Below are 13,808 nucleotides of genomic sequence, written 5' to 3'. Positions count from 1 at the left end.
TGGGCAGCTAGCGCGTGGTTTTTTAAGGTTCGTTGTTGCCATCAGAATTTTAGTGCATCGTATTAATATGAGAAAATGTCCAATATTAACATGATAGGTCCAGCGGTTGTTCAGCACCATCTTCCAAGAATGCTGTTATTGTGGAAATGTGCATTCCCATTATCGCCTAGAGATTTAGAAACTGAGAAAAGCCGGGGTGATTCATTTACATGGCAAGTGACGCTGGAAAGCCGTGCAGGTGCTCTCTGTGGTATGTGGAATTTATCTTGGCTGCTTTGTAATTTCTCCCCTCTCTTCACATTTTGAAGGAAAAATGATGTTCTCTTTTTGACTGTGTGTATATGCAGTATACTTCCTGAGATCTCTTTTTCCCAGTTTCCCACTTATGGTGGAAATGATGGATTCAAGTACATAGAAGAACTATTCTTAACATTCCACAGTAAAACAAAGGGAATTTGACTATTTGCAGCACCCTACTGTTTAGAAATAGAGGTTACCAGTTAGCAAAATAGACCAGATTATTTTTATTAAGCCTTTTCACATTTTTTTGGAGACAGAAATAGTTGTTAGACATATGAACCAATTCTATTGTTGGATTTCTAGGTATACATCTATAATTCATTATAAAAATTAAAGTTCTACTTTTTAATAGTCAGTATCCTTTATTCCCAGCTATTAAAAGTTTTATTGTCCATTGTGGGGGCCTCCTTACAGATGAAGTGATTCAAAGATTGCTTCCTCCCCTCCCATGTGCTGTTGCTTTACTGACACAGTGAGTATTGCTGCAGAGCAGCGCTCATTTTTAACTAAAACTTTGATTTTGAGCTGTTGATTTCATAGCAAAAAAATAAAAGCACTGAATATTTCTACAAATATCAACAAAGTAATGGTTTTGTGTGGATAGTTGTACTAGTGTGGCAATCCAGGTTGAAATTTTATACATGAAGAGAGGAAAATATTGCTTGGAAACTTCTACAGCAGTCCTTCACAGAGTCAATACAAGATTATACCTGATACAGAAACGGGTTAGCAGGTCTTTACTTGTGTGTTTGCAGCACAAAAAGCAGTAGTTCTTTCTTCCTTTTAAACGTATTGTAAAGGGCAGGGTTTATAAGGAACAGACCCCCTCATCAGGTCGAGTTCTTCGCAGAGCAGGAAGTCCAGTAGCGGATCAGATTACAGGAATCAGGAAGTAGAGAGGGAGGAAAGAGGCTCTGACAGCATGAGAGAGCCTCAACACCGAGTAGAGAAGGAAGCAGCTGGGGAGGAAATGACGGGATTGGCCATGGGAGAGCAGTCAGAAGGAAGGCCCTTCCCCCCCGACGCCTGAATTGAGGTGCACGGCACCCCTTAGGGCGAGAGGGAGGCGCTTTGGTGTTCCCAAGCTGTTATGTTGGGCGTGAAACAGAAAGAAGCCATTGCGAGGTTCTGACTCTGACTAAGCAGACATGTTTTCCAGACTCTTTGCACTGTAAATAATATGCACAATAAAAACACCTTAAAGACAAGGAGGTGTGGAGCGTCGTTACTCAAGAGTAGCCACAAGAACCTCTGACATGTATCATCATTTTTGTATAGTCACAAAGTTTAAGAAGAAGCCAAGACAGCCGTGTCTTCTTGCAGAATACTATAAATTGTAAGGAGTTCAGGCAGAGTGTTTTATCATACCACACTTCAATGTTCAAACCCTACTGAACATTCATGGTCTCTCTTACTGGACTCAACCCTTTACTAGAATGTTTTAGGGCAGGATTCTAGCTATCCTGTTTTGGCTTCAATTCCGTCTGGACTCACCTGATGGGGAAGGGCTGTAGCTCAGTGGTAGAGCACCTGCTTTGTATGCAGAAGGTCCTGAGTTCAATTCCTGCCATCTCTAGATAGAGGCTGGGAAAGACTTCCTACCGGGTACCATAGAGAGCCACCGCTGGCCAGAGTAGACAATACTGAGTTTAATGGACTAATGATGAGACTTGGTATAACATAACGTCCTGTATTCACTTCAGTTCAGCATTAGAGGGAGTGATATTTTGAGAATTGCTGTACATATATAGTGCTGTACAGTGGTTTAATTAATTTATTTTTAAAGCTTTCCAGACATTGAATCTTAGGTGAGGTAGAAAGCAAAATAGTAGCTGGAATTTTTTGGATAGATGTTTTTCTCTTTTAACTTTGGGATGTGTTTTTTTATGTTTTAAGGCTTCCTTCACTAACTAAAACCTATGGCAATCCTTTAAAACCATCAGCAGTGATGTACAGGAAAAGACTTTTTGAACTGCTTACTTTGTTGCCTCCAAAGAGCTATGAAGGTAAGTGTTTCATCAAACAATACTTCCCTGAAATACTTCCAAAGCTTTTGTTCATGTCCATTTTGTTTTATTGACAAATGGACAAACCAGTCTTATTTTAATGGAAAAGTAATTTAACATCATGAATTTATATGTATACCAAATGTGTGGATAGTAATCAAGCCAAAATATTAATTGAGAAAGTGTCAAAGTGCAAGTAGATAAATAGGTACCGCTCCGGTGGGAAGGTAAACGGCGTTTCCGTGTGCTGCTCTGGTTTTGCCAGAAGCAGCTTAGTCATGCTGGTCACATGACCTGGAAGCTGTACGCCGGCTTCCTCAGCCAATAAAGCAAGATGAGCGCCGCAACCCCAGAGTCGTCCGCGACTGGATCTAATGGTCAGGGGTCCCTTTACCTTTACCTTATGGAAAGAGAGTTTCACCTGAATGAAGTTTAAGCCATATCTAGAGTGCCTGGGAAAGGGAAAGATGCCGCTTGCCTGCTCTGATGACCTTTGTTGCTTAATTCAGACCACACCAAACCAATTGCAGGAGGGGCTCCCCAACACTTCACAGAAGCTTTGTGGAGGTTGCAGACATGGAGTAGGGAAATAAAATGACTGGTTATGCAAGCTACCTTCTGCTCACATAATCACTGAATATGAATAGAAAAATAACTTTCATTCCAAAGTAACTTTTGTGTTCAGTACAACTAAACCTGACTTGTAACAAAGCAGTTACAAAAGCTAAAAAGTGTTGAAGCGAAAGAAGAAATTGTAATTCTGTTAAACATTTTTGTTTCTTTGTTAACTTCAGTAACTTGTGTTTATAGGTAGGGACTTGAATTCGTTTTTGTGCCCATGCTGTCTTTCAACCTAACCACGATGCTCTACAAATAGTGGGATTTTCTGAAATTGTTCATTACGTTTTTCTTTGGCTCAAATATCTAATAGGATACTTTCCCTGATATTATGAAGTTTTGACACTCCACATTTGTTTAACTTGTTTAGTGTTATGACTTGCCAAAAGGCACATTTATCAGAAGTCCCAAATACCATATGTACTTGGCAGGGGAGGTACCATAATCATGAAGATGGATTTCCTGGGATGAGGCTCGTGTGTTTCACTCCAGGTGTGCTGACCTCTGCAGTTTCCCTAACTGCTGTTGACTTGACGGCAGAATCTGTGGCAGTTCCCCTGATTCTTTGTGTTAAAGATAAAAAAGAAATCTCGTCCTTAAGCACCTTGCCAATAATATCTTTGGATACTAGTTTTATATAAAAGTAATTTCCTTCTTTCTCCATAATTTACAGGAAGCTTCTCTGCTGTTCTCAAAGAACTTGTGCTTGATTTGACTCAGCCCGATAACCAGATGTCACCCTCTGCTGCTTACCTTCCATCTCTCTGTCACCAGGATGAACTTAACTTACTGGGTCCCTTACTACAGGAGACAGAGCACAGATTTATTGAAGAGCAGGTATGCTTCAGCAGTAACTTACACATTCAGAGAAGGTAGTCTGATGTCTGGTGATAACAATTGCACTTCTCCAATCTTTCCAGCTGTTCCTAGTTAACAGTATAGCTGGTGGAAGTCTGGAGTATGACCCATATTCGGTTTATGAGAGAGCTGCAGAAGGTGGTTCTGTGCCTAAACCCTTACCACCAACATTATCCATTATTGGAGCAGCAACCCGTCTCTTTGGAGTCATATTTTCCCATGTTCCAGAGTCCCAAAGGTAAAAACAATAAAAAAAGATAATGACTAGTGCATGTAAAACAGGCGGTTGCAATGTTCAGCACATTGGAATTTCAAAAAAAGTAAATGGTTATGTGGCCTGAGGACTCTGTGTAAAAATATATCTATATAAAATATTATACAGAAGCTGAATTAATTTTCAGCCCCGAGTTAGCTTATGTGTGAAAATAATTAGCTACCAAGAAATGCTGAGAAAGTGGTGCTATTACCCATCCTCATTCTGCATAGGTGAGATTTGAAATTGGTTTTCCTAGATCCAAATCCATTCATGTCTATCTGAAAAGTCTGAGACACCTTGATCCTTCTGGTTCCTTTAGAGCAGAAACTCCTACCAAAAGTGTAAAAGTCCAGCTGGATTAGTCCATATGTCTGCCTGGTCCACAGTGTGTTGCCTGTAGTGGCCTGAAAGGCCACTGTAGAGTATGAAAGCAAGAGTTCTCCACCGCTGTCTCCATTCTATACTCACCCTCCCCAGCCTGCAAACAACTGGTATTCCAAGGAATCCTGCCTTTGAAATAACATACGTGAACATTTTTCTGTTTCCCAATCTAGTTCTAATTTCATATTTCATGTGCATACTCAACTTCTTACGAAGCTCCTGCACCTTCCTGTCCTGCCATTTTCTAATTCAGGTGCACAAGTATTTGTGAAACCAATCTGCAGTGTAACAAGCACATTGGGGTCTATTGATGGTGAGCAGGTAGGAACAGAATAGGCTGTGGGGAGGAAGAATAGTTAAGAGATATTGTTCGGCCTCTTGTGGTTGGCCACCTTGAATATTAATCCAGCCGCTGTAGGAGCAGCAGCAGCAATGGTTACTGGTTCCCCACCTGTCTTCTCAAGCCTACAGAATGCAATATCTTGTGAAATGCAGGACACAAACAACAAAATGCTTTTCATTTATGAAGTGTGGGTGTATATCCATATATGCAAATATGTTCACATGCATCACTTTTTAAAAACATAATAAAATATATGCAGTGTTATAGTAGTTACTTAGAATGATAAAGTTGGATGATAATCTTTTTTGAAAAAGGGTAGATAGAAAGAAAGGTGTACTAGATTGGGATTAACAGACAACCAGAGAAAGGACCCTAGGGACACATTGGGAAATAGTGAGTTCTACACTAGGGGACATGCCACAGCCACAGCAAAAGCAGTGTTCCCTGCTCAACAACCTGATATCTGCTGAACTTGGTTGAATAAGAGAGAGATTAGTTATATCCCCTGTATCCTCCTGTTTTTGTGTGTTTAAGGTTGCAAGTATTAGAACAATTATTGACATCTATAAAACAAACCAAAGGATCACGACAGCAGATAGTACAGCAAAATGTTCTATCAGCATTTTCTAATGTTCTGAAGGTAAGAGTCTCCCTTTGTTACAAAAACAGGTCCGTTGGCGATTATACCTTAAGCACTGAGAAGTGTTACTATAGTGCTATTTCTGTGAATTAGAAATTTTGAATAATACTTCTGAGAGCTCTATGTCCTTGAAAATAAATCACATTATTGTGGCATTGTATTAAATTCCATACTGTCTGCAAGTATTCATCACCAGGAAGAAAATTTAGAGTTCGAATATAATTTCAATAAATGCAACTTTAAATATGTGTATTTGCTGCTTGCCCTTCTAAAATGTTTTTCCTTGCTTTCTGTTTACCATCCACCAGATCTCGTCCTAGTTTTCTGTTTTTAGACTTAGAGGGAACATGATACAGACTCTTTTACGTTTCGTTATTTCTTAACCTTATGCACACTGTGGAAATGCATGATGGGCACTGTCTTTTCTGACCTTAAAAACATGCTGCATTGACAAGGAGAAAAACTGGTGCAATGCAGGAATCCACATTCCACTATAGTTTAGAAACTCTCTAATGGAAGCCATGTTTGTATAGCTGCAGGTGTCGTGTACTGGCAACATAATTATCTTCCTCTTGCATCTAGAGTCAAGTGGAAAAATATACTGCTGTATGTGCATCCTACCTCTGTTTTCATCTGCTTGATGGTGTCCAGAAAAAAACTTTTTCCTACAGCTCATAAGATGCTCATGTACATGAAGATGGGTTATATATTTTATCTTCATTTTTCAGGCACCATTGCGCAAAATATAGCAGCTTAGAGTGGTAGAATAACATGACCTTAGGAACCAGGGCTGGCTCTAGGTAGAGTCCCGGTGGCGCAGGGTGCCAGGGCACCAGGCCGGTAGGCAAGGCGCTGCACGGCGAAGCCATGCTATGCCCTGCGAGGGCGGGGGCGCCGGAGCGATCTCCGCCCCTCAGCGCCAGGGCGCACGACCTGCTCGAGACTGCCCTGTTAGGAACTATTCCTGTAGGGATATTGCATAGATAGTCTTTATCCCTGTAAAATTATGTCTGCTGTATCTACATATTCTGAAGGAATAGCAGGAACATTCACAGTTCAAGGAGTAAATTAATAGCAGCTTTAAAAAAATAAATCTTTTTTTGTTCTAGTACTTGGCTAGCTGCAAGGGAAATTTAGGTTCTGAAGAAATTCGAAGCTGCGCCCTGACCTTAGTGATGAGTGCCTTGGAAAGTAGTAATCCACTCTTAAGATGTTCTGCTGCAGAATCCTTAGCCAGACTTGCACAAGTAGCTGCTGACAGTACCTTCACTGCTGGATTGGTGCAAATTAGCTTTGACAAGTAAGACACTTCTTTTGTTACATTGCATTGTACTACACCATGAACTGCTCAGTCAGAAGTAAGAAAAAACTTCAAGGGTAGAGTTCATTGTCATGCTATGATGAATGTTCCACCTGTGAGCTTTTAAGTTTGCTAGATGAAAAAAATCTCCCATTTCCTCCCTCTGGGTGCTGTTCTGGGGGTTCTCAATAGCTTTTTGAATGTCCAAGTACACTGTGTCAACCAGATGCTTGATGACATTCTTGAAGAATTCAGTGAAACAGGGCTTGCTCTTGCAGAAGCCACGCTGGCTCTATTTCAGCAGGGCTTGTTCTTCTATAAGCTTGGTTATTTTACCTTTAACAATAATTACCACTAGTTTTCCAAGGACAAATGTTAAGATAACCAGCCTGAAATTTCTAGGATCACTCTGTATCCCTTTTAAATAATTGGTGTGATATTTACTGCTTTACATTTCTCAGGGATGGAAGCTGATCTGAGGGGCAAGTTATGTATTTTTGTTAGAAGGTCAGCAATTTGACAGGTGGATACCATCCAGACCCAGCAATCTTGTCCGTTTTTATTTTGTGTATTAGGCCTAGAACTTCATCTCTCATCCCCGCTATCTGCCTCAGTTCGTCAGATTCCCTTCCTGCCAAAGTTAGTTTGCAAACTGCAAAAAGCAGTTTGGGAATCTGCTGCCCTATATCTTCCATTGTGAAGATTGATGCAAATAATTCATTCAGCTTCTCCTCTGGGTTCTGGGCAGAGGATACCACTTAGCTATAAGGAGACTTGACACCAGCAACATTCTTTTTCTCTTTGCTTCACTAAAGTTACCTTGTAAAGCTGGACTCAGTTGCTATAATCACCATTCTAATTTCGTTTGATTTAATATGTATGTGACACTTCTCCCAAAACCAAGCTGAGCTCAAAGCATCTCTTATCCAGTTTATTTTTATTTTTTTTACGATGCATAGACTAAAATCTGCCAGAGATGTAATATCAAGAACAGGACATTCTTTGGCTCTGGGATCCCTCTATAGATATCTAGGAGGAATAAGCTCCACTCAGCACCTGAATGCTTGTGTTGGAATACTTTATACATTATCTCAAGACAGCACTTCACCTGAAGTACAGGTATTTATTGGATACAACTGTTTTTCCTTTTTTTCTGTAAGTGGCTTTGAGGACCTTTAGGTGGAAAAGTAGTATAATAGTTTTATTATTTATATCCCACCCGTATATAACTGTGAACAAGCAAACCTTTAAAAAATGTTAAGTACGTCTTCCTTCATAAAAGCTGATTTCAGATCCTTGTGCTGTTAACTTGGTTGTTGTTGCTCCTGTTGGTTGTTCTTCTTGTTGGCTGTGACTGATATTGAACTGAGTTGGGGAAAGTGAAGGCTCACCATGAACGGCACTTGCGTCTGGGACAAAGGATCAATGTCTGTTCAAAGTGCCCTATTCACTATCCTTCCCTCCTTGCAGTTCTTCTATTTATTGAACCCTCTACCTGCTTCTTCTGAAAAAAGGATAGCGGGCAAGAGGGTGCTGGAATTTTCAAACTCAGGTCGGCAAGGACAAAGTTTACTCCCTGAACTTATGCACACACACAGAGAGAGAGAGGGGGGGCATCAGCTCTTAGATAAGCATGAACACTTAGAGCTGATCTGCATGGATTCCCACATGGCACCACACCCCTCCTCTTAACCGTGCTAGTGCCATCTATTCTGATCTCCATTTGAGAATCAGGTGTGGGAGAGATGCAGTCAAATCTAACGATGCATATTCTTTTCTAGGAGTTAAGGTCATAGAGCTGTATTGCTGATAGGCAGACTCAGACCATAGAAACGTTATTGGTAGAGAAGTCTCTGTGTGGTGTGGTTTCCCCCTCTTCTGCTGGAGAGGAAGAAGCATATAGTACTCTCTGTCGTCAGCCAGCTATGAAGGAGGTGTGCCTCCAATCATTCCAGCATCATGCATATGGCTGAAGCTGTTTTTGCTGTAAACACGAGTATTTTACCCTCATTTACTTTTAATGCTGTTGCTGCTAAGGGTGAATGTTCGACTGTGAGAAAAATATAAACTGATTATGTTGTCTGTTAACTCACACACTTGGATCAGTAGGGGAATAAAATATTTTATTCTCTCACCTACCTAATAAAGCCCATCAGCAGGTAAGTGAGCTGCTTTGCATTGAGGAAGGCAAGAAAGTTCAGGCCAGTTTATATCATGTCTATGTCCATATATGCCAGAATCGGTACTTACTCACTTCTCCCTTCCCTTAGCTCTGCCGTGAGGAGCAATTCCGTTTCTTCAGGTCATTCATCTTAAACTCCTATCATTTCCAGTCATGTTGTCATACCAAATTATTAGTATATTATTTAGCACCATCTCACAGAAGTACACTCATTTTACACAATAATTTTATTTTTGGTCACAGTTTGCGAATTATTTTATGTTTGTGCATTTGTATGTGTGACAGCACAGCATTTTTGGTATTTTACAGACCTGGGCACTGCATTCTCTGTCACTGGTCATTGATTCTGCTGGTCCTCTGTATCACGTGCATGTGGAACCTACCCTCTCTATTGTTCTTATGTTGTTGTTGACTGTGCCTCCTGCTTATGCTGAAGTTCATCAAAGCCTTGGTCGCTGTTTAAATGCACTTATCGCTACTTTGGGTCCTGAGTTGCAAGGTATGCACATATTCGCGACATAATGACAATACAGGAACCAGGCTGTTGATTATGAAGTTGGGAGATATTGCTTTGCTAGTTCTCACTTAGCAAAATGTGTATGGAGTACAACAAGAACTAAAACAATGTTCAGACTTCTGCATATTGGGGTGAATTATTTTCCAAAGTCTTGCACAATCACACCATTAGCTTGGGTGTCTCCGGCTGTAGTTGGACTACTACTCCCAAAATCCCTGACTACTAGCCCTGCTAGCTAGGGATGATGGGAGTTGTAGTCCAACTACAGCTGGAGACACAAGTTTCAGAAACACTGGTGTAGTTTGTAGCCCTCAAAGCTCATTTAATGGGTAAATTGAATGTGACCTGCATGCTTCTGTTCTTGAGTGCTTCAAATGACCAGTGCTCTTTTCCCCTGGCTGGAGAACCCCTACTAGTCTTGAGGTCTAGGCAAATTTTCCCTCTGGGTACATATAGGTGCCCTTCTCCCTGTTGGCCTAGATGAACTATCTGAGTGACATTGACCATGTTCATTGCTTTGGGGTGTGTGGTTTTTATTACAGAAATAGCCAGTGCAGGGTGAGAAGTCATTCAAGGACCTTGGCACGGAAGGTAGGGTGTTCGACCACTTGCTGCCTGCTGCAATGTGGATTGAGATCCCATGTCTGCAGTGTGGGCAGGGGGAGAAGGAACTCCTAATGCAGCTAATCAGGTTTTTTCTCACGCAAATTGCCAGCACTGGGTGCCTAACCAGGACTGCAGCCACAGGGAAAGGGGTAAAGCCCTCTAGTTCCATGCCAGTGTCCCAATATGCATTGCCCCCTGCACAGTTCTGGGGCTTTAGAGTTAACATCCTCCTTCTGGCCAATTTGTCTCAGGAATTTCTACTATTGTCCTTTTTGTATGGGGAAATATTTTTTACATGTAGTTTTGTTTAGTGTCATTGTTTGAAGTTTTGTGAGCTTATGTATTTTAAGTTATGTATTTCTTTTTTAAAAAATGTTAGAAGTACTGTGATCTAGAAGATTTAGCGTAGGCGGTGCACACATTGAACAAACAGTAATGCGGTTTTTGATGTTAACTGCTATTTGAGTTAAAAGAACATGACCGGGGGAAATCTTTCTCCTTCCTTCTTTGTCCAATGTTATAGGCAGCAGCACTACAGTTTCAGCCTTGAGGGCATCTTGTCTCCTAGGCTGTGCAGTGATGCAAGATAATCCTGACTGCCTTGTCCAAGCTCAAGCCATCTCTTGCCTTCAGCAACTTCATATGTTTGCTCCTCGTCATGTAAACCTGTCTAGCCTCGTACGGTGCCTGTGTGTAAGTACCGTACATATTTACATGTTGAGCTTTCCCTCTTTTTGCAACTTTGGAAACAGAGCATTGGAACTGCAGCTTTAAAAATCGTTAGCGTGCCATACTTTTTTAGTCATTAATGTCCCCTTTTTCAGATGCATAAACTGAAACATGCACTACTTCCATGAGGCAGGTTAATTTCTTTGAATACCTGCCTTTTCAGGGTGGGAACTGAAAATGAACAAATTGTTCTGGGGAAACAATTTATTTGTTGGAAGTATGGTGAGTCTTTGGTTACTGGCAGAGCGCCCTGGGATATTGCAAAGTTCTCTCACTGGCTTCTAAAAATTGTCGGTGTGGTGTCTGGTTTGTGTTTATCCTTTAGTGTAACCACTTACTGGTTTTGTCCTGTGTGGGGAGTAGAAGAACATTGCTAGCAGTTGATGGCATCTGTGTATCACATTACAGTATGTGCTAGTGAATGATTCCTCGATAGGTCTGTAAAATAATGTTGCCTGAGTTGGAATGAGACATTGGAAACATACAAAGTCAGTGAGTACTTTTGCCATGTCTTACCGGTAATTCTAAAATACTGAAATTTTTGAATAGAAATATATGGACTTAATGCTGTCTAAGAGAAAAAAGCACCCACATATTAATTTATAATGAATCGTTAGAGACAGTTTATTGGTGCTGCCCCACCAGCCCATTCTGCCTTCCTCAGCCCCCACATGACTTACTTAAAACCAGTTCATAGGGAGGCCCTGGCTGTCAGCTTCTTCCTCATTAGTCTCAGTGTTCCCCTTGTAGAAGTCAGCAGCATAGCTGCCAAGTTATCCCTTTTTTAAAGGGATTTTCTCTTATGCTGAATAGGCTTCCTCGCGAGAAAAGGGAAAACTTGGCAGCTATGGTCAGCAGAGAGAAGGAAGGGGACAAAATTAGAATTAGTTGGGTTATGACTCAACCTACTTTTCATCTCCCTGCCTCCCACTCTTCCACTCCCAATGAGCCCCAGCAACCACTGTGTAGAGCAGGGGTCAGCAACCTTTTTCAGCCGTGGGCCGGTCCACCGTCTCTCAGACCATGTGGTAGGCCGGACTATATTTTGAAAACAAAAAACAAATTCCTATGCCCCACAAATAACCCAGAGATGAATTTTAAATAAAAGGACACATTCTACTCATGAAAAAACACGCTGATTCCCAAACTGTCCACGGGCCGGATTGAGAAGGCAATTGGGCCGCATCCAGCCCACGGGCCTTAGGTTGCCTATCCCTGGTGTAGATAGACTTTGACGGAAATAGTTTTATATCAGACTGTATGACGATTAGGCTCTCTGACTAGCTCTGGCAGCACATTTTGGTTGGGGTCCTATGATTTCAGAGTACCAGTTGTGAATCGCTCCTGACAACTTTTGGCTGCAATCCAAAGGCAGCCACTGCTCATGGCATCCTCTAGATTACGACCTTATATGAACTATTCCATCTTGCTATAGGTATTATGTATGATCTGCTTTTTCTTTTTAAAAAGCAGCAAGTACTTTGGTGTAAATTTAAAAATATAAATTGGTTTCAAATGCAGTTTAGCATTATCAGTTCATTGTTTGTTTGTTTGTTTGTTTCATAAGATTTATAAACTGCTTGTTTGTTTGTTTGTTTTTTATTTTAAAAACCAACAACCCTCAAAGAAGGTTTACAAAAGATAAAACGGTAAAATCAATAAAACTGCTTTCAGCAGTTAGTATTAGCATTTGGCTTTTTCATTTTAAGGACCTGGAGTAACATAGCTGCCAAGTTATCCCTTTTTTAAAGGGATTTTCCCTTATGCTGAATAGGCTTCCTCGCGAGAAAAGGGAAAACTTGGCAGCTATGTGGAGTAATAAGTAATGAAACTTGAAATGTGCAAGTGCTCATCTTGCGGCAGTAAATGTGTTTTCCATTGTTGAAGGTTGGGATCACTATGGGTTCTGATACCTAGGTTTTGTCATGACTGGATTATCATTTGTTTTTGTGCAGGAGACCTTGTTGGAAAATTCTGTGTTGGTAGGTCTCTGTGCACTGTTAAAATTTCAGCAATTTTCAGTGTTCTTTTTTAATTTTCTCTATTTAACCATTAATGTCAAGAAAAACTTTTAGCATGTTGAGTTATGTTTTGTTCCGGTCTAACCAAATTCTTTCTTAACATTTTTATAGCTGGCACACACACTTTGCTGTGTATATTTTATTTTTGTGTCTATTTTATTTTTGCATTAATTTAACTTAAAACATCTTAAACTAAAAAAAGAGAGAGAGACCACCATTTTAAGGGTGTGTGGGTGTGGTTTGTATGTGTGGTTTGTATGTACTGCTTGCATTTTTTTTCTGTGTTTGTTTTTGCCATTTTCGGTCTCTTAAAAATGAAAGAGATCAGAAATGAGCATTGTTATTTGTCTTGCAGTTAAACTTGTGTGTTTTGGCTTTTTCATATGAAAAAAGGAACTGGCGTTTTTTTAAGCATGCATTAATCTCAGTGTGAGATCAGCTTGAATCAATGTTGCATAAAGCATTTGTATACTTGAAATCTTAACTTCTTATTATTTTTGGTTTCTTAAATATGTGATAGGCATATTTTTCTATGCATCAAATTACCTTGATAAGTTAGTGTGCATGCAGCAACGTAATAAATTATTAGATGCAGTCTCAGTTTGTTTAACTGTGAATGCATAGCACTTTTTGTGTCCATTTTACCTCCTTTTGTTACTCCTATCATTCTGATGAGTTCCCATTGACAAATGAGGTACATTACCTCCCTTCAAGGTTTCTTTGTAGCATGTATCCAGCTCTGCCCCATTTTTCAAGCTTCTAAATGGATACAAGATAGCAAATGATAAAGAACTTGTTAACTTTCTCTATAATTCCATGCTCATTTAGTTTGTCTCATTTGTCATTTTAGAACCTCCATTTAAACTCGAATTTTAGTAGATACTGTCATTCTGGCCTAGATCTAATGCAGCGAGTTTAATATACTCGGGGATTTATTGAGAGTAGTTTTAATGAGTCTGCAAAATTTGTATGTTTTAAATATGTCTATGTTTGCAAGTTAAGATGATGAAATTCTCTAAACTAGTACTGAAACAGCAATATTTTGGTGGCT

At 40.2% G+C, this 13,808-nt stretch overlaps 1 protein-coding gene across 2 annotated transcripts in view; it reads left to right on the top strand.

The window, feature by feature from the left end:
• HEATR5A (HEAT repeat containing 5A) overlaps positions 1-13,808 on the top strand; it is a 57,993-nt gene that overhangs the window by 26,023 nt on the left and 18,162 nt on the right. Inside the window, exons 12-22 of one of the 2 annotated variants that reach the window (XM_035109897.3) lie at positions 98-250; positions 673-772; positions 2,197-2,306; positions 3,598-3,761; positions 3,845-4,020; positions 5,297-5,402; positions 6,512-6,702; positions 7,662-7,821; positions 9,194-9,383; positions 10,531-10,700; positions 12,692-12,718. In XM_035109897.3, coding sequence (XP_034965788.2) covers positions 98-250; positions 673-772; positions 2,197-2,306; positions 3,598-3,761; positions 3,845-4,020; positions 5,297-5,402; positions 6,512-6,702; positions 7,662-7,821; positions 9,194-9,383; positions 10,531-10,700; positions 12,692-12,718 — 1,547 coding nt within the window. The remainder of the gene's footprint in view (positions 1-97; positions 251-672; positions 773-2,196; positions 2,307-3,597; positions 3,762-3,844; positions 4,021-5,296; positions 5,403-6,511; positions 6,703-7,661; positions 7,822-9,193; positions 9,384-10,530; positions 10,701-12,691; positions 12,719-13,808) is intronic. The other variant, XM_035109925.3, reaches the window with a different exon arrangement.

The sequence above is a fragment of the Zootoca vivipara genome, chromosome 1 (assembly GCF_965207765.1).
Source record: "Zootoca vivipara chromosome 1, rZooViv2.hap1.1, whole genome shotgun sequence".
NCBI lineage: Eukaryota > Metazoa > Chordata > Lepidosauria > Squamata > Lacertidae > Zootoca > Zootoca vivipara.
This window is presented reverse-complemented; position numbering and strand designations above follow the sequence as displayed.